The sequence below is a fragment of the Zalophus californianus genome, chromosome 11 (genome assembly GCF_009762305.2).
Source record: "Zalophus californianus isolate mZalCal1 chromosome 11, mZalCal1.pri.v2, whole genome shotgun sequence".
NCBI classification, from domain to species: Eukaryota; Metazoa; Chordata; class Mammalia; order Carnivora; family Otariidae; genus Zalophus; species Zalophus californianus.
This window is the reverse complement of record NC_045605.1, coordinates 53320859-53348202: the sequence shown is the minus strand read 5'-3', so window position 1 is coordinate 53348202 and position 27344 is coordinate 53320859. Positions and strand designations below refer to the sequence as shown.

The 27344-nt window shown below is 50.7% G+C and overlaps 1 protein-coding gene across 2 annotated transcripts in view; it reads right to left on the bottom strand.

The window, feature by feature from the left end:
- Positions 1–27344, bottom strand: part of TENM4 (teneurin transmembrane protein 4) — a 711368-nt gene that overhangs the window by 367572 nt on the left and 316452 nt on the right. For both annotated transcript variants that reach the window (XM_027580077.2, XM_035722936.1), the window contains 2 exons: positions 5553–5840; positions 1169–1438 (listed from right to left, as the gene is read on the bottom strand). In XM_027580077.2, coding sequence (XP_027435878.2) covers positions 1169–1438; positions 5553–5840 — 558 coding nt within the window. The remainder of the gene's footprint in view (positions 1–1168; positions 1439–5552; positions 5841–27344) is intronic.

Here is a 27344-nt window from a genome sequence, read left to right as displayed (position 1 = left end):
CCTGCCTGACTCCACATCTGGGATCGTGTGGTGCATAACCTAGCTAGAGCATCCTTTTCGAAGACTAAAACTGCCTAAGCCTTCACCTCTGATGCGGTCCCCACCCTGACTCTGGGGAACCCTGGCCAGCAATCACTAGGATCCTGCATTTGGAGCTGGAAACAGTAGGGGGCACTGGTGCCTGGCTTGGCCAAGTTTTCACTCACATTGCCCTTCTCACTCTGGTATGGAAGCACCAGCAGACCCCCTCATTAAACTTCTGAGAAACAAAAGCCCTCTCCTCCCCTGGGCAGAGGGGCTGTCCCCGGTCTCTGCCACCCTCCCTAAGACTTCGCTGCCAGACCCAGTGGGTGCCTCCTCAGTTCTCACCTGGGTCCACAAAGCTGCCCGGAGAGTGGCAGGGCACAACGGGCAGGGAGATTGCCTGAGCAGCGCCCTGCAGGGCTGCATCTAACCCAGAGCCCCTCAGACATCTGCCAACAAGGTCCCAAAAGGAAGGAGGAAAGTTCTGAAACCAGGTTCCCTTTCTTCCACCTTGAAAAGGAGGCATGTGAACTCGTCCTCTTCTTTTTCTCCCACAACATCACTTGGGCCTTGGAAGAAGGGCTGCAGAGGTGAGAGGGGGAGAGAGAGCCCGGAGCCTGCATGCGCCCAGATCTGCAGCTGAGATCAAGGGAAAGCGGGAGGAAACCCTCAAGTTTTAAGTTACCCCAACATGACAGTTTTTGTTTAAGGCCGTTCTCTGACCAGCATAAGACCCTGGGGCAGGGCACACCTGTGGCGACTGCCCAGGACTACTGAGCCCCTCGAGGCTGGAGGCTGAGCAGGATTCAGGCAGCACCAGACACGGCGGACGCGATGGACAACAAGCTGCCGGGGACCCATGACCACTGCTCCCCTACACAGAGGCACCTTGCAAGGAATCACTCCGTGCTTTAGGCACCCCCCAATCCGAAAACAAAGAGCAGCGACCCAATCTCTGGTGTGTCACCTGTGGGTGGGTATTTCAGGTGACTGTGCAAGAGGCTCTGACTTCTGACCACTGAGAGCAAAGCAATTTTTCACCAATGTCACCAGAGCCCCAGCGATGGAACGGAAAATCAATACTATAATGAAAAGCCTGGCCTCGAAAGCCAGGCACCTGGCACGGGCCGCGCGGGCCACTCACCAGTCTCGGTGTTCTCATGCTCCGTGTCGGTGAGCGTGAGGTTGGAGTTGGCCCGGCTGGACAGGCAGGAGCTGCGCCCCGACCGTGTGCTGCGGCCCCACAGCCGCACGGGGTGCTCAGGGGACAGCACGGTGTCGGCCTCCACATCGGCGTCGGAGCTGGCCCCCATGGAGTAGCCGCAGTGCGGGAGGCCTATGTCTGTCCGGTACAGGGTCCCGTGAGGGGGCGTCACCTCTCCCAGCCCCAGCTCCCGCAGGCTGAAGTTGGCTCCTGGGAGGAAAGGCAGGTGAGCGTGGTTAGGGTCTCCCCACCAGAAACCTGACCCCTCAGCCCGGGATTCACTATTGTGTTTGGAGCTTGCGTGGTGTTCCGTGTACAGGCCTCTCTGCTTAAATGGCTCCTTGCCCCTCCTCCACCAGCCCAACTCCTCCACATCCTTTAAGGCCCGACTCATACGGCACCTCCTTTGTGAAATCCCCCCCGCATACCTACACCCCGTGCGGCAGTCACTGCTCCTTGCAGCCAAGCTCCCTCTGAGAGTCCTTGGCCCCGGTCATCCCACACAGTAGGACCAACGGCCTGACCCTTCCGCTGCTGCTGACCTCAACAGAGGCAGGGACCATGTCAGACTCCTTCCTAAATGGGGCTCAATAGATGTCTGTTAAATTGATGTCTGGTCCAAGGCGGACTTGGCAGAAAGCAACACTCCTGAGCAGGGCAGACGCCTAGTTGAGGAGATGCAGATGGATGCCCCAGGACTGGAAGGTCCTTTCTGGCCAGGTCAGGAAAGCCTGGAGCATGACATGGAAGATGGGGACTGGCAGAGAGAAGTGGGCCTCACACAGGCCATGGGCTCTGCCTTCCACATCCTCATGCCACGCGGGGCTCGGGACAGTGGCGGGAATCTGCAGGCTTTGGAGAAATCCAGGGAGCCGGAGCTAGGTTGCTGAGAGGTCTGGAGGGCTCGGGAAGGCCTGGCGATGTCCAGGACTGAGGCCAGAGCTGGGCTGCTGAGAAGTCTGGAGGGCTCTGGAAGGCCTGGCGACGTCCAGGACTGAAGCCAGGGAAGACATGGGTGAGGGGAGTTCACTCGGGGATTTGTATTTGAGTACTTTTTCTCCTTCCATAGGAAACACAGCCTCCATGTTACACCTGAATGTTCATTCAATGTCTATTCAAGGACAGCTTCTCCCATATTTCTAATATTCCCATGAGTGTTTTGGGGATGAGAAAGAGGGGGTGGACAAAGGCACCAAGGGCCATATCCCAGTTAAACCACCGATCCGGGAAATGGCCTTATAATCAGGTAGCACCCACATTTAAACCAATTCCAGCTGGTTGTGGCCTTCACCAACACACAGCAATGAGGAGGGCGTGGTGCTGGACTTCATAGCCAGTGGGGGACACACAACCAAAACCACAATTAAGGGTTGAAGTCTAAAGTGGGGAGATCCATGGAAGGTGCTCTGGGAACACAGAGGCAGAGGGCGGGAGCTCAGAAAAGAGGTCTGCTGATGAGAGTGAACTTGGAGAACAGAGGAAGAAGAGATATCCGAGCTTGGAAGGATTACTGCAACCAGGGCCAGGGCTGAATAGGAAAGCCTGCAAAGGCAAGTGGCAGGTCTCCTCCCCTGGTCCAGGAGGGGACCTGCCAGAGAGGGAAGGAGGGGAGAAGAGACCACCTGGGCCGCTGCTGAAATCAGAGCTGCGGCGGGGGGGGGGGGGGGGGGGGCGCCCCAAGCCACTCATGCTCAGGTGGGGTTCATGCTGCTCCAGCCTTAATTTGAGGCTACAATCATGAAATAGTTCTATACTGGCTGGCAACTGATGCCCGAGTCTCGTCGCAGCCAGTGCCCCCCACCTCTGCTCTGTCTACTTCAGCCCCTTCCCTAGAAACAACCCCTGGCCTCCCTGTGAGGCAGCACAGCTGGGACCTCTGAGCTCTGCTCAGTGGCCAGGCAGATGTTCGGGGTTGGTGAGGGTATGGGTCAGACAGATGTTAAATATTTTGAATATCACGCTATGTGCCATACTCCAGTCTGCCCTCCCTTTGTGCTCTCCTTCTAAGCAGAAGAAACTCCAAATTGGAGCCTAAATCCCAATCCCCTCAGTCTGCTTCCCACCCTCTCTGCACACTATCCTCCCTGCTTGCCCCATTTACCTCTCTCTGATGTCCACCCTCCACCCCCGTCTCGTTCCCCGCCCCAGCCCCAGCTCATATTCCGGCGCTGATGGGCTGGCCCTCTCAAGGGAAGCCAGTCACACACTAGAAGAATGTGAAATAAACAGCACAGGCTGCATCCATTTCTGTGTGGCTTGTGTGCCCTGCATGCCCTTTTAGGCAGCCAGACTCAGCGTGAGTATGTGTGAGCTGAGACATCTCAGGACTGAGAAATGCAAGGTGAGGGATGATTCTAAGGGTTCCCTGATCCCTGTGAGCCAGCCCAGCCCCCCTGAGGTGGGAGTTTAGGAGATTTATTTCACCAAATGTGAGAAGTCCTTATGATCTGTTTGCTTCATGTCCTTGTGGCCTCTTTCCTTAGGACCCCAGGGCACGGGTGGACATACCACCTCACTCAACATCTAGTTGTGCAGTGTTGGGCTGGTGCAATCACTGGAGCCTCAAAGTTCTTCTCTTTAAAATGGGGATGATGATCTATGACCCGCTACCCTCACAGAATTTTTAAGGATCTAGGGAGGTAATGGGTAGGCAAGTACTTCGTAGACTACCATGGCCAGGCCTGCCTATGACATGGGAATGCTTTTGACTTATTACTGATAAAGACAAGGTGGGGCTCCTCTCTGCAGACTCACGTGCTAGGGTGACACGCAGGCTAAATGGGGCCAGTCAGGGCTGGCTGAGCTCTATCAAGCATGGGCAGAAGAGAGCTGGAAGAACGCTTTGATACCAGTTTGTCCCTTCCCTTCCTTGAGACCCAGAGAAGGCAATTCATGGTAGGCAGCGTTTATGAAGCACCTGCCCCATGCCAGGCATTGTGTCAAGTGCTTTATTTACAATCCTCATTAATCCTCAGGAGCACCCTACTATTAGGAGGCATCACTGGTATCCCATTGCCCAGGTGAGGAAGCTGAGGGTAGTAAAAATGGCAGAACCAGAATTCAAATCCAGATCTGTCAGTTGCCAGTCTGAGCTCTAAACCACAAGCTGGATAAGAGCTGAAGACCCTTCCTCTTCCAAGCCTGAGAGGCAGCCTTACTAACAGGTCAGCCCTCGTGTGGATTCAGTCCTGTGAGAGGCCAGGTGGGTGTCAGGCTATATGAGGGTGTGTGTGTGTGCGGCCAGTTCCTCTTACCTCTGGGATCTGGGGCACATGAGGCAGCTTGGCGTTGTTGTAAGGATTAGATAACAATGCCAAAATATAGCTAAACTACACAGCACACTGTCTGGCTAGCCCTGGCTGGAAAGGGAGCCGGTGGGGCAGAATCAGCCACCGGTAGTAGCCCATCGGGCATCACAGAAGGCTCACAGCTCTTTAGGCAGAAAAACAGGAATCACTGATGCACCAGGGTAGGGAAGGAATACCATGGCATGCGTGGGAATGATGAGTAGGTCTGCAGGGCTGGAGCGCTGGTGGTAGGGTGTGGACAGGCAGGGGATGAAACAGTCCAGGGAGAGAAGCGGATTTGGGGAAAGGCCCTTATGCCAAGTAAAGGAGCTCAGATTGAGGGCAATGGGGGAGTCGTTCCCAACTTCACTCTAGCTGCAGTGCACAGAATGGCCCAAAGGGGGCAGCACTGGGTGAAAGGGGCTGTGGTCAACCCTCCCGGAGAGATGACAATGGCCTGAACTGGGACAGTGGCAGAGTGGGTGAAGAAGAGGGATGGATTTGAAAGGTATTTCGGAGTAGGATGGACAGGCTGTGGTGACTACTATATCCAGGAAGTGAAGGAGAGGAGTCAGGTGCCAGGATGTTCGGTCTATCTCAGGACCGTCTTCCTCCCAAGGTTAGGACAATGTTTGAGGCCAAGAAGGTGATTTTTTTGTTGAATGGATACATATATGACAAGTAAAACCAACGGCTGCTTGATGTTAGTATGCTTACCACTTACAACATGCCGCTCTTCAGCAGCGCGAGACTACTCAGGCCCATCTGCCAGACGAGGACTGAGGCCTGGAGGAGAGCCGTGGGGCTTCTGAACTCAACCCCGGGCAGCCCAGCTCTCAACCACCTCTTTATGCCAACGGACCGGGTGAGCGTGAAGATGAACAAACGAAGAATGAGTTACAGGCAGGCTCCGTCCAGATCCAGGTGCCAAAAGAGCCGAGGCCCGGCGCTGACGCGCGTCCTGCCCGGCTGCCTGCTCACGTGCCCACGCACCCAGGTGCTCACCTGCCCCCAGCCCTGCCCCTGGCCGCCCTCACCTGCGCGGCAGAACTCCTCCGCCTCCTGCGGCACCATGTCCTTGACGCGGCCGCCATAGGCCAGGCGCGCGTCCTGGTCGTAGGCCTTCAGGGTCTCGCTGGAGCTGTAGGACTTCTGCGGAACCTTGCCCTCCTCGCTGTCCGCCGACGAGCTGGTGTAGCGGCGCTCGGCGTCGCGGCGCCGGGTCAGCGAACGGTACGGCTTTCTCTCCTTCACGTCCATGGCCTCCGGCCCGCGCTCCTCCACATCCACGAACAGGGTCCTCGCGGCACTCAGGGCCGAGTGGTCTGGAGCGGGGGAACCAAACAAAGGGCGTGAGCTCAGGCCCCAGGAGGCAAAGGCAATAGTGCAGTCTATCCCGGACCTGACTGGCCCCACGAGGCTGGGGAGGAGGGACCTCAGACTTGGAGGGGGGCGGGCGCCCTTCCACCGGCCACACACAAGCAGAGGGGGACCTGTGCCCAGGGCCCCTGATGACGAATCCTGGCCCCTCCTGCTACTCTGCCTGCCCACCAGGAAGACACCTCAACCTCTCTTCCAGCCATGGGTATCAAGGAAGTCGGCATCGAAGACCAGGGGACACTGATTTCCGTAATCCCTCTACATGGGAATCATGTGTTTGTTCCCATCATGTCCCCAGCTGGGACAGGGCCTGACACAGAGCAGGGGCTCCTTAGGAATTTGTGAAATGAATGACCATACTCAGGCACTGGCGTAAGCACTTAACATAAATCTCTTCCTCCCCAAGACCCCCTCCAGGGCAGGTCTCCGTCTGCACTCCACAGCAAACTCTGTTCATCTCCTTAAAGAGCTCTCTTTGAGCTATGAACAAATGGGTCCATATGTTCTAACCTGGAAAGCTCCATCACTTTACTCAGCCAAAGAATGGTCTGAGGTTACCACTTGGTGTCTTTGGGATTCATCATGAATCCCAAGTGTCTACTGTAGACTTCCTTCTACGTGTTTTCCATGATTCAGAGTGCAAACATTTGTGATTTTACTGGTGCCCCATAATAACCATAAAGCATATAAGACAACTATTTTAACTCCCATTTTATACATGGAGCAACAGTGACCCAGAGCCGAGGCCACAGGGTGCATCAGTAACCAAGCCAACATTAGTAGACTGACAATGCCTTGGGGTTGCAACTAGAGACAATCAAGATGTGTCGGTGATACTTTTTGGGACCTAGTTCTCAAAATGCCCCTGGAAATTAGTTTGAACCTGACCTAGGATACACAGAAATCAAATCATCTCACTGGGGCCCAAAGCCAGGGTTCTGACCTCTGGCTTCTTAACCTTCAGCCTCCTGGCATTGGCTGAGCACCTGAGGAGCAGGGCTGGAGGGAAGACCGGTGATAATACTTTCTACGCCGGGGTCTGTAAAACCTTTTTGCCTGCAATCCGTAATTTGAAAAGCATCATACACTGTGGCTGGATACATATATTTATGTATGTGAATGCATGTGTTTATGTGTATAAAACGGAAAAAAGATTCACAAAACCGAAGTGACTGCAATGATGAGCAATGTACTCTGATATTTCCTATTTCATTCTCTTTCACTTTTTAAAAAAGGCTGATTATAACTCCCTAAATTGACCCAATAGTAGCTTTTGACCCAAAGCACTTTTCTGGTCTAATCTGGATGAGGATGTATGGCGACTGTCACCTAGCCTCTGTGCCCTCTGGCCCTTTACCTCCAGCCCATCCCCCCGAGTGACAATAATGGTGATGATAATATAGAGTAAGCACTAAAGTAATGTTAGCCATTGTGACTAATAATTCATAATATTAATAATGGTTTCACAATAAGAGCCAATATACTGTTATTAGTAGTAGTTAATACTTAGTACTTACTTTCACTAATATTATATGTGATACTATTTTAATCCGTACTTCATTTCCATAATATAGGGACTATGATTATCCGCAAATTACAGATGGGAAATTGTGAGGTTAAGTATACTGCACGAGGTTACATGGCTCTTGATTGGTGGAGCCATCATCTTGACCCAGGGGTTGAACTTGGCACATGGGTACAACCACTAGATGATATTGGCTCTGTAGGCTATGCCAGATAAATCTCCTAAGCCCAGGTCACGCCACTGCCCTGCTTATGCCTCCACAGCAGCTCTGTGGAGGCTTCGGGATAAATTCCAGTGTCTTGGTCAAAATGGAAGGCTATTCTTTGATCTGGCCCAACTCACTTCCTTCTCACTGAGCCACTTGCAGCTCTCCTGGACATTAATTCTGCGGCCTCTCTATCTCTGTGCCTGTTGATTTATCATTGTACATCCAGGTAACTGGATGGTGTGTATCCACGTCTGCCTCTGCCCTTGACTGCAGTTCCTTGAGGACAGGCCTGGCATCCGGAGCTCATGAAATGTGTGCTAAATGAATGAAAGAATAAAATTACGACAGCTACTTTTTTACTTCTTACCAATCGCCAGGTGGTATAAAATGTTGGTAGTTTGACTTAGGTACATCTAAAATTGAACTGAAGGCATTGCTTAGATGCATTCTTTTAAAATTTCAAAAGAAGTCTGTATTTGAAGTATGTGTCCACTGTTTATTTAGCAGCGGTGTGACCCCGGACAAGTTATTTAACCTCTCTGTGCTTCAGCTTCCTCATCTGTAAGACAGTATCAACTTCTTAGGGTTGTTCTGAGAATGAAATGAGTTAATACACGCCCCTGGTAGATACTGTCGCTAATACATAATGGGTGCTCAATAAATGTTAGCCATTATTATCATCTGAAAAAACCCACATTTTATTTTTAAAAGCCACTTTAGAAGGCTCCAGCTAAGTGTCAGTTATAATTGGAGAAGGAACATCCCCTCAGAAACATATGTTAATAAGGCCAAGACACATTTAGGCTGTTAAATTGGTGGATGACTATGTCTTCTTATCAGTGTGAGCCTGTTGACCAAAGGCACTGGCTTCAAGGCAAAGGCTCAGTAACTACAAATTACTAAGAACACAGCCCTGAAACCCATGGCTTCCCTGTCACAAAGCAGAGGCAGGGAGAGCATTTGCCTTGCTCCCATTCCCTTTTTATTTTTTTTTTTTTCTGTTTTAGGCTTAATACAGTAATCCAGTAAATAGTATATTTTTTTTAAGAGAAGGAGTTCGGTCATGGTTCACACTCGGCTTGGCATTTAATAGAGGAAGAGGCTGGGACGCAAGAAATGACAGTGAAGAAGAGCTCCCCGCCGCGAGCGAGGGTCCACAGTCCAGTGACTCAGAGACCTGGCGGGAGGATGGAGGAATGTTGGGGAAGGGACTGGCTTGGACCCACGCACGGCGACCCTCCTCTGCGGGCTGGGCAGCAAGGCACCCCATACACGTTCATGTGTAAACATGTCAGTCCCTCCCTACCCTGCTGACCAGGGGCTCCCCACACCCCAAAGTCCATTAGCCTGACCTTCCTGACCCTCCCTCTGCCCCTTCCCACAGTTCGCAGAGCACCTGGCTTCTCCCAGACGCACACCCTCTGCTTCTGTCCCTCAGAGCTGCCAATCATCCTCTTGATTGTCACTGAGCTTCCACATCCCTGTTTCACTGGGTTCACCTGAGGGAGGCACCTGAGGGAGATGGGGCAGGAGGGTGTAGGAGAGAGGGGGCAGTGCTGCTTCTCTGCTCTCTCCCTGCCTTGTAGTCCTTTGTCTGCTCAACGGCTGCCAGGTGGCCCCTCTTCCAGGCCTCTTTCAGTATCTTTCCCTGCGCTCACCTGTCCACGCCCAGGGAGGGGGTTGGTCCCCGTTTCCTGCTGCCACTGGACCCTGGGTGTCTCACTATCCTGACTGGCTCTCCTCACCTGCCCACACTTCTGTCCCTTCATTAAAGTGTGTTCATTTAAAGCATCTTGAGTAGATCCTGTTTCCTGGGGGATCCTGACCCCTTACTATCTGGTTGACTTTCAGTAATCATCGGGACCATCAACATCAAAGTAATAAACCCACAGCTCCCGCTTACTCGGGGCTTACCATAGGCCCAACGCTGGGCAAAGTGTTTGTGTTAGGTGATTTCATTTAGTATTCACCATCCCATGCTGTGGCAGTCCCTCTTAACGATAAAGAGAACTGGAGGCTTAGAGAAGTTAAGTAACTGGCTTAAAGCCACACAGTCAAGAAGTGGATCAAGAGCCGGATCCATCGACCATCCTTCCCACAGCCCTCCACCACTCACTGTGACGGAACGAGCTCCACGGTCCTTCTCCAGCCACCCCCTGGCTATGGGGCTCTGGCAACTCAGGTGTTGGCTTTGTTAGATGCTTCATGAACTATAATGTACCTTTTATCTGTAGGCGTAAGGCATTGGAGAAGGACTACTCTCAGCGTCATCATCGTCATCATAATTGACGTGTTGCTATTTCTGACCCACAAATCCTATAACTGCACACACATAGCATGTATGAGACTCTGGCCTGCTCCCGAGGTGTGGCTGGCTGAAACTCTTCTCTGGGTAAAGCCCGAGCACCCTGAAGGTGCCTTCAGAGAGGAGTTCATTCCCAAAGCCCATTCCAGACAGACCTGTGCTGAGCACTGGGCCCGGAGATGAGCAGGATGGGAGCTCTGTCTCCAGGGTGTCAGCCCCAGGGAGCAACCATGGGTGCTTTGATGAGCATGACTTGCGGTTCTGTATGTTTCTCCTGATGAGGACATGGGTATCATTCTTGGCCTCTCTCTGGGGAAGGAGAATGGGCCCCGGACAGGAGAAGGGAAGAAACATGGATGCATTAAGCCCTGTATGCAGTGCATTCCACACTGACCTGTAAGAGCTCTGGCCATTTATCATTTCAGAGAGCAGGCGACATGACCTGGGTGGTTGGTCAAGTTCACACAGTCGGCAGCTGACTCTAAAATCTACATTTTAGGCTTTTTTCTTTTGTACGGAGCTGGGCTCCGATAGACCTGGAGGGTTTGAACAGGTCCGTGAATGTGGGGAGGTCTGGGTTGGGGATGGTGATCAGGGGATGAGCTCAGATAGGACAAGAGGTAATCACAATAAAACAGCCACCATTTATCAAACCCCTATTCGTGTGCCGGGTATTTTGTACATACTATTCTTAATCTCTACAACAATCATGCGGGTTAGATAGATCCTCTTTTATATTTTCTCTTATTTACTCTTATTGTACAAATGAGATGATGAGCTTAAAGAGATTAAGGGACTTGCTCTAGATCCCATAGCTTCCAAATGTCAGGGCCCAGATTTGAAGCAGAAGGAAATGTTTAAACCTCATGAAAGGTATTGTACACCTCGTACCATAGGCTAATTCATTTAGTAAGTAATGGCTAAGTACCTTTTCTGTCCTAAGTGCTGCGGAAGATGCACAGAGGTAACACACCAGGCCCTCGTTCCCTCCCTCCCCCAGGGCCCTCTTCCCATCCCGCCTCTTCTCTCCAGCACTGAGTTCCTACCCTGCCGTGCCAAGCCTTGTGTGAGGCATCAGTGGACAAGACAAATGAGCTTCCTACTCCTTCGAGCTTCTAGAACATGGGCAAATCAGGGAGAGAGGCACTGATGCCTCTCTCACAGTGGAGAGAGGCACCCCAGGGGCCCCTAACCCAGGCCAGATGGGCCAAAGGTGGAGGGAAGATCAGGGACCACTGGCCAGAAAAAGTGACATCTAAACTATGACCCAAAAATGTCAAGTAGAAGTGAGCTAAGCCAGGGGCGCCTGGGTGGCTCAGTCGGGTAAGTGTCTGCCTTCAGCTCAGGTCATGATCCCAGGGTCCTAGGATCGAGCCCCGCATCAGGCTCCCTGCTCAGCAGCGAGTCTGCTTCTCCCTCTCCCTCTGCCTGCCGCTCCACCAGCTTATGCTCTCTTTCTCTCGCTGTCAGATAAATAATAAAATCTTAAAAAAAAAAAAAAAAAAAAAAAAGAAGTGAGCTAGGCCAGACCATTTGGAGGTAAGGAGAGAAAAGAAATCTAGATCTGACTTTCCATTTTCTCTGACTCACCGTAAAAATACGTTTCACCATCCCGAAAACACATACATCTACAAATTTCTAACTAAAACAATCATTTCAGAAACTATGCCTAATCTTTCCTCAAGGGTAGCACCTGACACTTTCTATCTTAGTCTACTCCCCTAAAGTAGGATTATGGATGGGTTGCCAACCTACAGTTTGAAAAGCACCGTTCTGGTCACAGCACGGATGGAAATTGGAGGTACAAGAGAACTGGGACCAGGGAGAGATCCAGTTATCCCGAGTCCAGGCTTGAGGGAGAGGGAAGGGTTGCCGAGAAAGCCTGGGAGGGGAGGAGTGAGCAGCCTGGTGGAAAAAAAGCCATTTCCACGAACAGTCGTCATCCCAGTGACAGGAAAATGCAAACGAGCCTGTGGCAGACAGCCTGGATGGGAGGTCCTGGGGGAGCGTGTCCTCCAGCTGGGTTTCAGAGGCCCAGATGGGGCCGGGGCCAGGAGCTGGCTTGGAAGAATGGCACAGGCGTTGGGCCTGCGGGACAAGGGGAGATGGGGGAAAACAAAGCTTTTGGTGCGCGGGGAGAAACTCAAGAAGCAAAGTTGGGCCCTTCACGTGAGCTCCAGCAACATTCATGAGGGGCAGGGGCCCTGAGCACTGGCAGGGAGACTCGAACTGACATACAGCCCTGCCGAGTGACCTCTGCCGCTGCCCAAGCCCTCGGGGAAATGGGGGCTGTTACCACCCTGGGTTTCCTCCCAACGTAGAAACAGCCAGAGACGAACCAGGAAATTGACTGAATTCCTACTGGACTGAAGTTTTATAAGTTTTCCTGAACATCAGCACATGGCGGTATTTTTAGTTCTTTGTGTGTCAAGAAGGGCCCATAAATATTTCAGAGCTAAAATGTGTTCTACAAAATATAAGTCCCAGGCATTATCTGTTTGTGTATGTGTGCATAAAATCATCAGAAATTTTTACTTTCCTTAGTCCTTCAGAGTTTGGTCTTGCAAGGCCTTTGTTTTAAACTCCAGGGATGTGTGTGATATCAAGGGGGACGCCAGAGGCGGAGGGGACATCTATGCTGTGTTGGGCTACATGCACACCAGAGGACTAGGCACGATCATCCCCACTTCACAAATTAGGAAACGGAAGCTCACAGTAGCAAAGCGATGCCCAAGTTCATACAATATGCCAAGACTGGAATCTGGGAGCCCTGGTTCCAAGTCTGTGTTCTCTGTTTTGGGACCCAGAGCACATTTCTCTGGCCCTGTCACTTTAGGGAATCTCTTGCTCTTCAAAACAGTGACAGTGATTACAATAATGGTGGCTAAGGGCAAGGTCTTCCTAGCATGACCTCATTTTATCCTCACCACACCCCCAAACTGCCCTTATTTGACACAGGAGAAACCTGGGATTCCGAGAGGTCAGGTGCCTTGCCCAGAGGGCCACAGCAGGGAGGTAGCAGAGCCAGGATTCAACCCTGGGTCTATACGACCCCAAGGCTCAAGCTTTTAGCCATAATCTATACTGCTTCCCACCCAGGTCATCCCTTATTTTAATTTCTTTAGATGTTCTATTTGCTTTTTCATTGTTTTTTTTTTTTTTTTTTTTTTTTAGCAGTATTAATTCCTTTGATGAAGCTGGTTAGCACCTAACCGGGCCTTTTTGGGAGGACTGCTTTTATACCTCCTTTTCAAAGAGGCCCCAGACAGTGCTGGGGGCCAAAAAAAAGGGCTTTCTTAGGAACCTGGTGGAGTGTGGCTGTGTGCCCAGCTCAGCTACCGGGACATCCCTAATCAGCGGCTGGCAAGCAGGTGACAGATGGTGCCACTGCCTACACGTGCGATCTCGCCCTTTTGTTGGAGGGCCTGTCATAGGCCAGGTATCAAAGGGCAGGGGGCTGCTGTATGGGCACCATCCTCCAATCTTGAGCTCAGAGAGCTCCCACCAGAGCTGCCTAGACCCCTCATGGGGGCTGAGTGTGCACAGGACCTGGGACACAATAGGTCCTCAACCCACAGGAGGGAGTATAAGGGCTGTGTTTTCCTGATTCCTCCAACCCAGATTCTTTCCCTCCTGAAGCTACTTACCAGCCAATGATTCCCCTTTATAAATGGGGACCTCTTAGAGTCAGAAAATGTGGCATTTACTATCTTAAGATTGAAAGTCCCATCAAAGGTCAGCTGGTTCATGCCCCATCGGATGCCCGAATCCCCTCTGTGGCATCCCCAAGTGGTTGCACCACCTCCAAAGCTGGGGACCTCCCTGCCATCAGGGAAAGCTTGGACTGTGCTTCCTGACATGGAGCTGAACTTGCTTTTAGCTTCCTTCCAAAGGCCTCAGCTCTATTCCTTGGGGTCCCAGGAAAGAAGTCCAGCGTCTTTGTCCCAGCAATAGCCCTTGCAGAAGATGGGCTTGTCTGTGTGTCCTTGGGTCTTCTCATCAGGCTGAAGATCTCTTCTAAGATTTTTCTTTTTCTTTTTTTTTTTTTTAAGATTTTATTTATTTATTTGACACAGAGAGAGAGAGAGAGCTAGAGAGGGAACACAAGCAGCAGGAGCGGGAGCCGAGAGGGAGAAGCAGGCTCCTGGCAGAGCAGGGGGCCCGATGCAGGGCTCGATCCCAGGACCCTGGGATCATGACCTGAGCCGAAAGCAGAAGCTTAACGACTGAGCCACCCAGGCGCCCCTCTTCTAAGATTTTCAAGCCCTCACCTTCCCAGCGAGCTTTCCCGGGCTTCGTCCAGCCTCATTCCCTCTTTCCCATCCCACAAGGCTTTCTAAGGGTGAGGTCTAGGGGCAAGGAGTTGGATCAGACACAGTGAGAGGGACAGACACATCTACAGGTGGTCCCAGCACAGTGAACACAAAAGAGCCCATGACAGAGACCCTCAGGGGCAGAGTCAGGGACGGCAGCTCAGGTTGGGTAGGCAGCAGGGCGGTCTGAAGGAGGTGATACCTGAGCTGAGGCCCAACAGCTGCGCAATGGGTGACCGGGGGACAGTGAAAGGAGTGTGCTCATGTTCATCTACATGCCTCTCACATGGGGTTGGCTAGAACCCCTGGGAACCCCTTGGTCCCCCATGCACCCCTCTCTCTCGCACCCTCTGGGAAGCACACCCTACCTAGCTCAGGGGCGCTGGCTGTGTGCTGCAACTCAACTCCTTCATGGACCTTGAGAAACAGTCTGTTCTGCCTCTCAGCTCCGCCAGGAAGGGGCCTTCTCCTTCTCCCTGGAAACCCCACTCAAGGGTCAAGCCCCTCACCCACATTTTATTAGAGTGCTAATTCTCTGCAAAAAGTGTGCAAGCACCCTGCAGAGACTTCGGATTTTCTATGGGCTTATTCTGGGCCCCCATCATGAGATAATCAGAGGGAGGGAAGAGATAGTTGCGCTGATTAATCGCACATCCCCTGCTGTGCCCAAGGCTTAAAACCTATAATTACCTGGGGCTCCGGGGTTAGGCCCCCACTCTCAAGGGGAGAGCTGGAGGAGAACACCAGCGAGTCTCTTAGTTTTAACACTAACTCCCTCCAACCCACAGGACCCCCCCAGATTTGTGAAGGTAGTGACTACTTGTGCCCTCCTTGAGCTGCCCACAACTCTATGTCCCGAGAAAGGAGGGAGCTCTAGGGCAGCTGGTGACTTGATGGCAGCCACCCCAGCAAGTCAAAAGCCAGGAGCTGCCAGCTTGGTCATGTTTCCCTTTCTGACCTCAGTTTTCTCTTCTGCAAATTGCGGTGGTATGGGGGTCACAAGTAAGCCATGCCTGAGGACTGCCTTTACGTACACACACACACAATGGAACTCAAAGTACTCTGTCAAGGGCTCAGATTTCTGTAAGGTGTAATGATTGCGAAGCCCCTTGAGGAGGAGTCAAGGAGGGTCCTTGTAGCAGACAAAGCTTGTCAGCAAAGGTATCCCGGAAAGGGATGTCCAGTTGCAAAGCAATGGAGAAAGAGGTGGCTTTGGCAGAATTTCACTTGCATCTCGGTGTACTCAAGCCTCAGGGAGGTGGAGAGAAAGGCCCATAATGATGGGAAAACCCTAACTGCCTGAAGCTGCCACCATTTCCAATAATTAAAGGCAGACTTAAGAGATATTAGGGCCCTCTTTCCAGCAGCTGGGTGGTCAGGCAATTTTTATTTCAATAATTAGCTGCTGTAAGTCACACAGACCTGGAGACAGATAAAGGCAGGGCCAGTCTCTCATGGAGCTTAATTGTGCCCAGAGTTCTACACGCCTAATCAAGCCTTCCACTGCTCCCATCCCTTTCATCCAAGGCCTCAAAGGACCTTGCCATCGGTAATTAAGTCTCATAAGTGCTGCAAGGAAAGGGATTCTCCTTGATGGTCTGAATGAAATGAGGCTGCTGGGGTGGAGGTGGGGCAGGCAGCCAGGTGGCTGGCCCCCAAGATGAGGACAGAGATCGAGGAATAGGCCCTATCCCGTGAGCCTGGGCCCTTTAAGCCTTTGGCCACTGTGTACTCTACCGGTAGGCAGGACAACCACAGACCTTCTGGCTTCACTGTCTACCTCCTGTTGAGTCTGGCTCAACCTGCCCCACACTAGAGACAGGCCAGAGGGCCACTGAAAGCCTTTCTAAATGTATCAACCTGGATGGTCTCTGGGGTCTCTGCAAATGTTAGACATGCCAGGCCAGGCAGAGATCATTCAAATGCTACTCTCCTAGATTCTTAGAATTAGAGGGGAACATAAAAGATATTAGTCATCCACGCCCCATCTGCAGCTTGGATTCCTTCTAGGAATCCACATGGACACCAGCAAGCCTTTGCTTGATCTCAGATGACAGGGCACTCACACCTAGCACATTTTCTCGTCTAAGCAGTGGCCTTCGAAGTTTTGTTCTGGTAGCGAGCTAGAATTTACTTGTTTCCAGAAGCTTCCTGCTGGTCCTAACCCTGCTTTAGAACCTCACAAACAAGCCTACTCCATTCCCACCCCCAGAATAAGATCTCTCTTCTTCAGGCTCCAGGAAACAGTGGGGCACAGTGGTAAAAAACACAAGCTTTACATCAAAAGCACAGCCTAAAAAGGAAAAACTGATGAATTGGACTTCACCAAAATTCAAACCTGGGCTCTGTGAAAGACTCTGTTGCTAGGATGAAAAGAGCAGCTAAGAAGTGGGAGAAAATATTTGCAAACTGCATATCCAACAAAGGTCTAGCATCTAGAGTATATAAATAACGCTCCAAACTCAACAGTAAAAAACAAACAAAATAAAAAAAAAAAAACCCTCAAACAACCCAATTAGAAAAATGGCCAACAGATATGAGCAGATATTTCACTGAGGAGGATATACAGGTGGCAAATTAGCACGTGGAAAGATGGTCAACATCACTGGCCCTCGGGGACGCACACACCCATCAGAGGAACTAAAATAAAAAATAGTCATAACTCTAAATGCTGGCAAGGATGCAGAGAAACTGGAGCGCCCACACATTTCTGGTAGGAATGTAACTTAGTACAGCCCCGCAGGAAAACAGTTGGACGCTTTCTCGTGAAAATAAACATGTAATTACTGTACAACCTAGTGACTGCACCACGGGTGTTTATCCCTCAGAAATGAGAACTTTGTTCACACAAAAACCTGTACAGTAATGGTCATAGAAGCTTTAGTCATCATAGCGAAAAACGGGGAACAATCTGGATGTCCTCCAACAGGCAAATGGTTAAATAAAGGGAACACCATGGAATACTACTTGGTAAGAAAAAGGAATGACTAATGATACAATGAATCTCTGGAGAACTATGCCTAGTGAAAAAAAGCCAATCACAAACCTTGGGCGCTGTGTGATTCCATTTACGTAACAGTTTTGACAGGACAACATGTTAGAAGTGGAGAACAGATCAGCAGCTGCAGAGGGTGAGGGATGGGGTAGGGGTGGGGAGGTGAGGATGGCTATAGAAGGGCAGTGGGAGGGGTACCTGTGGGGATGGAAATGTCCACTGTCTTGCCTGGTTACTAGTTACAAGTGATAAAATAGTACAGAAATAAATACACACATACACACAAATAAGTACAAGTAAAACTGGGGAAATCTACATCAAATGAACGGATTGTGTCAATGTCCATATGTTGGTTGTGATATCTGCTCTCTTACTAAAGTTTTACAAAATGTTCCTACTGGGGGAACTTGGGTAAAGGGTACCCAGAATACCTCTGTATTATTTTTTACAACTGCATGTGAACTACAATTATCTTTCTAGAAATCTCGATTAAAACAATAGGTTTTGTGAGTCCGGCAGACCTGGGTTTGAACCCTGAACCTGTTATGTACTTCTGGTGCAACTCTGAACAAAGAAACTGAGACTCGGTATCCTCATCTGTGAAATGGGGATAGTATTCAACATCTTACTTGGTTGTCTTGAGGCTTACATGAGGCACACGGTGGGAACACTTAGCTCTGTGTCTGGCGCATAAATAAGTACTCAATGGACAACAGTGGTAAATGTTACATTATTATACAGGAAAAATGTTTCTCTGCCTTCTCCTAAGTCAGTTCCCACTCACCTTGCTTCCACCCTGGTCATCCTTCTCTGAAAAAGTTCCTTTTGGTGAATGTCATTCTTTAAAATACCAGGGTTAAAAACGGAAGACTGATGCAGTCTCAGAATCAGCAATGCTCTGGCATCTTATTATCTCTAGCCATGAGGCCATACTTTACATGCCATTTTGGCTAATCATTTGCCACTTACTTCCTGTGTAATGATTTTTCCCCCAATAAGGTAGCAAGCTGCTCTCAGGCTCACAGTCACTTACCGTTTCTTAAGCATCGACTATGTGAGGGACAGACACCACCAGCATGGCATCACACGTCTCTTACGAAGTCCTCGGGATAACTGTGGACGTTAGGTGTGGTGGAAGACTGCTATCGAAATGACACCTCACTGAATCACGCCCTTGTGCAGTCTCTCACTCTGACTCTGGGTTTGGCCATTTTGCATGCATTAGCCAAGGGGCCAAGGGGACATTAGCAAATGGGACTCAGAGGCATGACAAAACCCTTGAGTTTTGGGCTTGCTTTCTCTGGCTACTTCTGGAAAACATCCATCATGTAAGGAGACCCAGGCTGGCCAGCTTGCTGCTAGAGACATGGGACTGAGCCTCCAAGACCCCCAGAGATTGTAGCTGCATGAGTGAGCCCAGAGTCAAACTGGCTGAGCCACCTAGCTCCGCCCAGCCCAGATTACTGACTCTTAGAAACAGAAACCACTACGTGGTCACTTTAAGCCACTATGTTTTGTGGTGCTATGTTACATGGAATGGCTAACTGATGCAGGTCTTATTATAATTCCCATGTTACAGATGAGGAAACTGAGGCTGAGATCATTGCAGTACCTTTAAAAATAGGAGGAAATGTCATGAGGACAACAAGGATAATGTCTAATGTTTAAATAGTACTTTAGAGCTTACACATTTCTCCTACATTTTTGTGTGACTTAATCCATCATCCTGTACCTCTCTTTTTTGGGAATGTATCAAAATGACACTTACATTGTATTTATATTTAAGTAGTTGCTTAATTACAGCTCCAGGCTGTGCAGAGATAGGGATCACGTCTGCCTTGTTCAGCACTGAATCTCAAACGTTGAGCCTTGCAAACAGTGGGCACTTAGTAAGTAATGACTAACTAAGTGAGTAGCTATGCCCTGATCCTGTATCAGACAGAGGACTGATGTTCACAGAGGTGAAGTGCTTTGTTGAAAGTCTCACAGCTATAGCAAAAGGCAGGGCTCACAGGCCGCCTAGCTCTTTTGACTTAGTCAAAGGTCTGCCTCAAATTCTCAGTGTATCCCAAGGGTGAGACAGACAAGGAAATGAATAACTACCCCACAGTTAGGATGGAATGTTGTTGGATGAATTCCATATGTTTAAGGAATGCCAATCCCCATGCTAAGAGGATTCTGATCAAACCAAGCTTCCAGCTGGAGCAAAAATGTGTTGCAGTGTGAGCCCCAGTGTCTGGGATCAGAGATGCCTGTTGGCCCAAGTCCCATATCAACTTGTACCATCCAGCTCCCAATCCCCACGGGGCACCCCAATCAAACACAAAACCAACCAGCAAACACAGGAACGCTGAACAGCTCTGCCCTTGGCCCTGCGCCAGGCTGTGTGCTTCTTAGTGAGCGGCCAGCAGATATTAAGGACAAGCCCTGCATTCTCCTGTTCCAGGTGCCCCCTTCCCTCTACGGGGTCTTTCCCCACTGCCCACAATACAGAGATGACATTTTCAGAATGCCCTTATCCACTCTGCCCTGGGAACCCCAGACTAGCTTGGGGGGGTGTCTCTGTTTACCCTCCCAGCCACCACCGGGACCAGAGGAAGGACACAATGCTCCTCTACAAGTCCCAGGCTGTCCGAGCACAGCGGCGGGCTCGCAGTGGGCTGAGCAGAGCCTCTCCACCTTCCCAGAAGTCTCCGCGCCCATCCTCCCCAAGGGGAAGCTCTGACCCTTGGTCCCTCTGCTGGCTAATATTACAGCCGGGTCACTGCAGTCTGGCTTCCTGGGCCCAGACCCTCACTTTGTTCTAGTCCTAATTTTGGTTTCATTAAGAAACTCTGCTTGTCACTCCATTAATTCTACGTTTTGGGGTTGTTAACCTCAGTTAACTGTACTGGTCTGTCAGGCTACTCCAGCCAGGAGAGGAAGAACAGTGGGGCTGCTCACTCCTCTGCAGGGCTGGAGCGAGAGGGGTTCTAGCATCTAGGACCCAGCCTGGCCTCTACGAGCCAGCGCCAACCCAGATTTGTCTAGTAGGGTGTTTCTACTGTAAAGTCCCTTCTCATCTCAAAAGCCACAGAGATGCCAAATGCCGTGAGAGAGGTGGAAAGCACATCCTCACCATCTCCAGCTTACAGAGGAGGGTACTCCTGGGCAGACAGAGAGAGGTACACAGTGGCTCAGAGCCAGACTGCTAGGGTTCACATCCCAGCTCTACCACTCCCCAGCTGTGTGCCTTGGGCATGCTACTTAACCTCTCTGTGCCTCATATGGGAAGTGGCTATAATAATTGTCCCTACCAGACAGGGTTATTGGGAGGACTGAATAAGTTAATATGTGCAAAATACTTAGAACAGGCTTAGCCCTTGGCTGCTATTATTATTATTATTATTATTATTATTATTATTACTATTATATTTCATTCCGGCCCAAGTTGTAGTTCTGGATTTTTCCACCCTACTCATACAATTGCCTTTAGATAAAATGCCCCTGTTTAGCATTATATATTCACTCACTTAGTCACTGAACAAATATACACTAGGAATACTATGTGCCCAGATCTATGCTGCAAAGCAAGGTGACAACTGTTTTGTAGTTGTCCCAGAAAGGCAGAGGGGGCATCATTTTTCAACAGGTGTCTTCTAGTTTGAATCTCAGCCCTGCATTTACTAGGTATGAGCCAAGTCATCTGGGGCTTCACTTTGCTCATCTGTTAGATGGGGAGTTACTTATCTCCCTGCCACCCTGCCTCTCCTGAGGACCCCCATGGTCATATGGGGGCCTGGAGAGGGAGTGAGTAGTGGGGTATTTTCCGAGCCCCGGCCCCCTCCAGCTCTGGCCAGCAGGAGGACAAGAGAGCAGTCCCTGAAGCAATGGCTGGGGCAGTCCCGTGCTTGCCCAGAAACCTGAGCCCTCTTCAGAGAGAGGATTTTTATTGGCTTAGGCTCTGTGCCCACTCCAAGGGAGCATCACAAAGCACGGATTGGCCCCCTAAGAAGGCCAGGCCCCACAGACAGGCCAAGTGGCTGGAAACCAGCCTGTCTGCCTCAACCTTCCTCAGTTGCTCCAGCAATGGGCTGCCTTTCCTTCTCTTCCCATTTCATGAGCGCAAGAGAAGCGTGCTTATTTATTTTTTTTAATATATTTTTTTAAAGATTTTATTTATTTGAGAGAGAGAGAAAGCGGGGCCAGGGGCAGAAGGAGAGGGAGTGAGAGAATCTCAAGCAGACTCCATACTGAGCGTGGAGCCTGATGCAGGGGCTCAATCTCAACCTTGAGATCACGACCTGAGCCAAAATCAAGAACTGGCTGCTTAACCGACTGAGCCACCCAGGCGCCCCCAGCAGAAGGGTGTTTAAATCAGAGCCTAGAGCTAAGAAGCAAATGGGAAGGGCCTGCAGATGATGGTTAGCACAATCTAGAAAAAGTCCAGGCTTAAAATACACAGTATGTGACAAACAATCAGATTTGCCTCCCCAGGGGGAGGCCCGGGGTCTACACAGAGAAAAACGTAATCCTGGGCCCTTTGCTGGACTGGGTACTTTACAGTTTATACAACACTGCCAGTCACGTGACTTCTGCTAACAGTGAAGTAGGTTCTATACCCTTACTTCAACAGAGAAGTGTGGCAGGCAGGCAGGAATGTGGGCTTCTGGCTCAGGAGTACTGACTTGGACAAGTGGTTTTGTGATCCCCGGCACACCAGTGCTGAATACAAACAGCGGGCATGTACCGGGCACCGGGTGTGGGCCTGAGGACACTTGCTGGCCAAATTGTTGCCATCTTTATATACACCAAGGCTCTGAGGGGCAAGGCTTTGCCCTAAGTCACACAGCTTACATGTAGGAGGCTAGGCTGCAGAGCTCCCCAGGAGAGCCTCATTTTGTCAGGCTGTATCCCAGAGGTGAGAAAGATCAGTTATACTCAGAGTTTAGGAGCAGCCCTGGAGCACGTGGGTGAAGCCCGGAAGCCCTGTACAAATACTTGTTATTCTTGTGGAGGAAATTAAGGCTCCCTGAGGGGAAACGATGTGTCTAAGTTCACCCAGCTGTCAAGGAGCAGACCGGGGCTTGATTCCAATATGCCCAGGTCCACTGCCCCTTGCGCCAGCCCGCAGCCGCTGTCTGGACCACCTGGCCGTACAGGACAAGCTGCAGGAGCAGTCACACTGATGATATTTAAATACCCGGCTATTTGAGAAATGTAGCAACAAGTGGTTGAGGATAAATGCCAAAACTCTCCCTGCTTAGGAACACCTCCTGGGGGCACGGAGATGTGTCAGCGTGACCGATGCTTCCCGCTTTAATGGAAACATGCAGACGCTCAGGTCCAATTACTCTAAAAATCTTGACTCCACCCCCTGCCCATCTCTGTTGCCCACACCACTTTGCTGCTCGGGAGGGATGTGGTCACGTGTCTGGGGCTCTGGGAACTTAGTCCCTTGGCCCGCTCGCCTTGGGACCTGCTGGCTCACGTGGCCACCTCTGCCCATTGTCATTCCCCCAACACCACCATGACCAGGTCCCGCGCTGCACATGAGGATCCTGACATGGTCTTTTTTCATGGTCCTACCCTGAAGGACTGCATTGTCTAGTGGGGGAAGCTGAGCCAGAAGCAGATAATCTCCATTCAAGATCCTGGGGGCGGCAGAGGAGTCAGGCTGGCTTCCTGGGGCACCTGACGCTTTCAAGAGTCTGAGGCTACAGTGGGAATCTGCCAGTCACTGGGAGAGGGGCGGAAGGGGGAGGAGTGGGCTGTGGGGTTCCAAGTCCTGACCCCTGTGCCAACCAGGGCACTTAGTTGTTTTTTTTTTTAAATCTAATTCACATATTGGGCCTCCACTTAGGATTTCATTTAAGCAATCAGATCCTTGACCAAAAACAAGTTAGAAAATCACCGCCTTAAGACATAGTCTCAACTTAGACTGGCCCAAATGAATGTTTTATATAGTATTGGCTTATCAGCCTGGCATAACTTGAGTCATCCCCTCTTCCTGCTTTCTCATTGAAAAAGTCTATCATAAATGGCTAATTTATTCCTTTACATGTATCTATTGATTATCTGTTATGAGCCAGACACCATCTTAAGTGCTGGAGATATAGAAAAATACATCTCTCACCCTGTCTGCATTCTCCTACCCTGCTGGAGCTTCTTCACAGCTTGCAAGGTGATTGTTCTAAGAAGGAAATCGGACTATAATCATGTCCCTGCACACAACATTCAACGGCTCCCTGTTGCCAGAAGCTTGGCTACTCCCAAGTGCAGCCTTGAACTACAGACCAACAGCATCAGCATTATCTGGAGCTGATTAGAAATCAGAATCTCAGGTGCCACCTCAGACCTACCCTATCAGAATCAGAAATCAGATCCCCAGGTGATTCCCATGACTTCGGGATCTGAGGCTCACAGGACTGTAGGACGATAACATGGCCCTCCACACCCTGATACCTGTGTTACCTGTCTTGTCTCATCTCCACCTCTTTTCTCAAACACATTATACTCACTGCCAGTCTGTTCAGCCCACCTGTCCTCTCCTGCCTCCAAGCCTTTGTACACATGGGGCCCTCTGCCTAGAACATTCTCCCCACCCCCACCTCCGGCTACCAGCTACAATTCCTTCTTTTGTTGAAAGTCAGACTCAAATCCTACTGGAGCTTCCTCAGACCCCTTCTCCCCGCCCACCTGCAGGCTGACTCCATTGCCCCATCATCCCGTCACTTTCCCAGCCAGCCCAGTGTCTGAGAATCTGCTAGAGAGCTCAGTGCTCTGGAATTTGTCTCTGTCATTTAGGTGGGTGCCCACCTCCTTCAAAAGATGATGAGCCCTGGGGCAAGGGATGGGCCTTTCCTTCTTTATATCCACCCAATCTCTGGGCTGCCAGTCAGTGGTGATGCAGACAGGATTCAGAGTCGGCCTCAAGGAGCACCCGGTCTGGTGGGGCAGACTGGCTTTCAAAGCAATGAGGGCCAACATGTGTTCTCGATACAGCTTTGTGGAGACAAATGGATGGTTACCGAGCTGAACTCTTTTTTTTTTTAAAGATTTTATTTATTTATTTGAGAGAGAGAGATGGAGACAGAGATAGCGAGAGACACCACGAGGGGGGAGGAGGGGGAGAGGCAGGCTTCCCACTGAGCAGGGAGCCTGACGCGGGACTCGATCCCAGGACCCCTCGGTTAGGATCTGAGCCGAACGGCAGATGTTTAACCGACTAAGCCACCCAGGCACCCCTCTTTAAAAAAAAAAAAAGATTTATTTATTCATTTGAGAGAGACAGAGAGGGAATGAGTAGGAGGGGCAGAGGGAGAGAGGATCTGAAGCAGACTCAGTGCTGAGCATAGAGCCCGACGTGGGGCTTGATCTCTTGACCCTGAGATCAGACCTGAGCGGGAACCAAGAGTCCAATGCTTAACTGACTGTGCCACCCAGGCGCCCCTGAACTGAACTATTTTTCGACGCCAATGGATCCAGGTGGCTTTGCCCTTTGGGCAAATGGTTACTGGTTCCCCCTCCCCACCTCTCTCCCTGACAGACCTTCTCACTGTCCCCCGAGGGAGCACCCCTGGCTTCTGGACTGAGTTCTCAGGAGGCTGAGTCAGGTGTGCCAACCCAGCTTTGCTCTCCACTTCCTGGCCAGAGGAGACCTCTGCTTGGCCCCTGGCTGGCATGAGCATAGGAAATGACATGCATATAGCCAGCCAGGCCTGGAAAGGAATGGGGCTTCCTCATTTTGAAGGAAGGCAAGTAGTAGGTGGCCAAGGGCTATTATTCCCATCCTGGACACCAGCGGGCAAGTGAATAAATTAATTAAAGTCCTCAGTGACAGCATGAGGACTAATTAAATTCATTACTTAATATATCCATGGAACATCTACTGAACACCCATGTGCCAGGCTGCTGAACTGGATATTTGGGACACAAAGTTGTGTGACTTCTGGCCCCTGCCCTCAGCTGAGGTCATCTCAGCTCACAGGGGGCAGCTTGAGAGTCTGGAGGACGAGGGTCTATCGCTTCCTGGCCCAGTAGTTTGCTCTGCTTCTACGAGCTTCCTTCTCCTCATCTGTAATATGGGGACCACAATCCCTGTGCTGTCTTACAAACTCAAGAGGCTCCAACAGAGTCACAAATCAAAGTGCTTAGTAAACTGTAAAGTGCTACACCACTGAGGTAGGCTACTGCAAGCGGCCAAGCCCAGAGCCATTCTCCGCCCCCTTTCCCACGCTATCATGACCCACTTTTGTTTGGGAAATCAACATGCTCAGCCCCAGGCAATAAATCATGATTTGGCTAAGGCACTCAAGCCTGTTTTTCTCTTTGGCAGATGCTCCATTTCCCAGCTTCTCTTGAACTAATGGTAATCCTGTGACCCAACGCTGGCCAATAGATGAAAAAGTAAGTTCACTGGCAGAGGAAGATTTTGGGCGGGTTGTAAGTGACAGCACTCATCTCCTTCACCTTGTCTTAAATGTGGTGGCCATCTTGGGACCATGAAGTGACAGGTATGAGGACCAAAAATCACTTTGGAAGGATGGTGGAGTGGATCCAGTTTCCTTTCCCCTTTCCCAATTCCTGAGGCACCCATCCCACCCAAGGCCCTATCCTCTCTCTCCTGTGTGGTGGCTACGACCTCTAACCAGATGCTATCTGATGGTGAACTCTGAGGGTCAAGCTGCTAAGATGGAAAAGTTGGGGGAGATGCTCATCCTGCAAACAGGTAGTTATGGTCCTACGTGGAAAGTCTTTGGAACAAACAAGAGGGAGGCCCCAGCCAGGTGGGAATAGCATAGAGGTCAGAAAAGCCTAGGGAAGGGGTTGGAACTGCACCCCCTTGTTTCCGTTTCACAGGTGCAAATCTCATCTGCACAACTGTCCCAAAGACAGGGGTCATGCTGTCTCCTCTCAGGGCCTCCACTGCTCTCAACTCAGCAAACACTAAATCATTAAAACGAATAGGTGGGTATCTACGAAATGAGGCAAGAGATATGCTGAATGTCCACCGAATGAGGCACACGTCTGGCCTCATTTCATTCTACCAAGAGCCCTTACTTTACAGATAGGGAAACTGGAAGTGCAGGAGGTGACGTGACTTGCCCAAGGTCACGTATCTGAGTCCATGCCAGGGCAAGTCAGGTCTTCCTCAGGGTCTAGGCCTATGCTGTCCAACAGGGTGGCCACTAGCCACATGTAGCCAGTTAGATTTAAATTTCAAGTTAAAAGTACACACCAGACACCAGTACAAATTAAAAGTCACATCAGACACGTTTCAAAAATACAAAAGCTGCCTGCAGATCCAATGAAGACCCAGGACATTTCCATCATGGCAGGAAGCACGATAGGACAGCATTGGTTCAGAAGCTTGGGATAATCAGAGAATAAGTCAGAGATTCCTGCCTGGAGAGCACAGGCCTGCACAGTGACCCAAGCATGGGGTCTGGAAATAGACAGCCTGGATGTTTGGATTGAAGAAGGAGAAAGGAGGGGAGAGAACGTTCTCTGAGTGCCTAGGATGCACTAGTCACTGTACAGGGTGCTCATGTCTGCTAGACCATTTACCCCCATGCCAACGCTTACACCACGCCATCTTGTAATCTTGTGCAACACATGGAGAAACTGAGGCTCAGGACTGCAGAAATACTTGTCTAAGATCACAGACCAGGAGACAGCGGAGCTCGGATATGGACTCAGATCGGACTCCAAACCTAGGCCCATCTGCCATGCCTCTCTCTGCCAGGTGCCAGGTTTGAAGGCACTTCCTCCCCTCATTCTTTTCGGAAAGGAAGAGATGAATCTTTTCAGGAAGGAGAGCCAAATTCCAGTAGGGGTGGGGGGCGTTGCCCACATAGGCCCAGAGGGAGGCCCCTTCAGGGTAGCTCTGACTGTCTCCCCAGCCTGGGAGGCCAGGTCAAAGGGCAAACTCATTTTTTTCCTGGGCCTCCCTTCCTAGGCTGCACTGTTGTTATCAGAGACCTCTGTAAATCAGGCCCCAGTCACCTCTGGAGACTCGAGACCATGGGGGACGAGCTCCTGCCGTAAGAAGATCAAGCTGTTCAGGCTCTCCCAGGGAGCTTTTGGAAGCTTCAAAGGCAGAGGCCTGATTTACGAGGCTG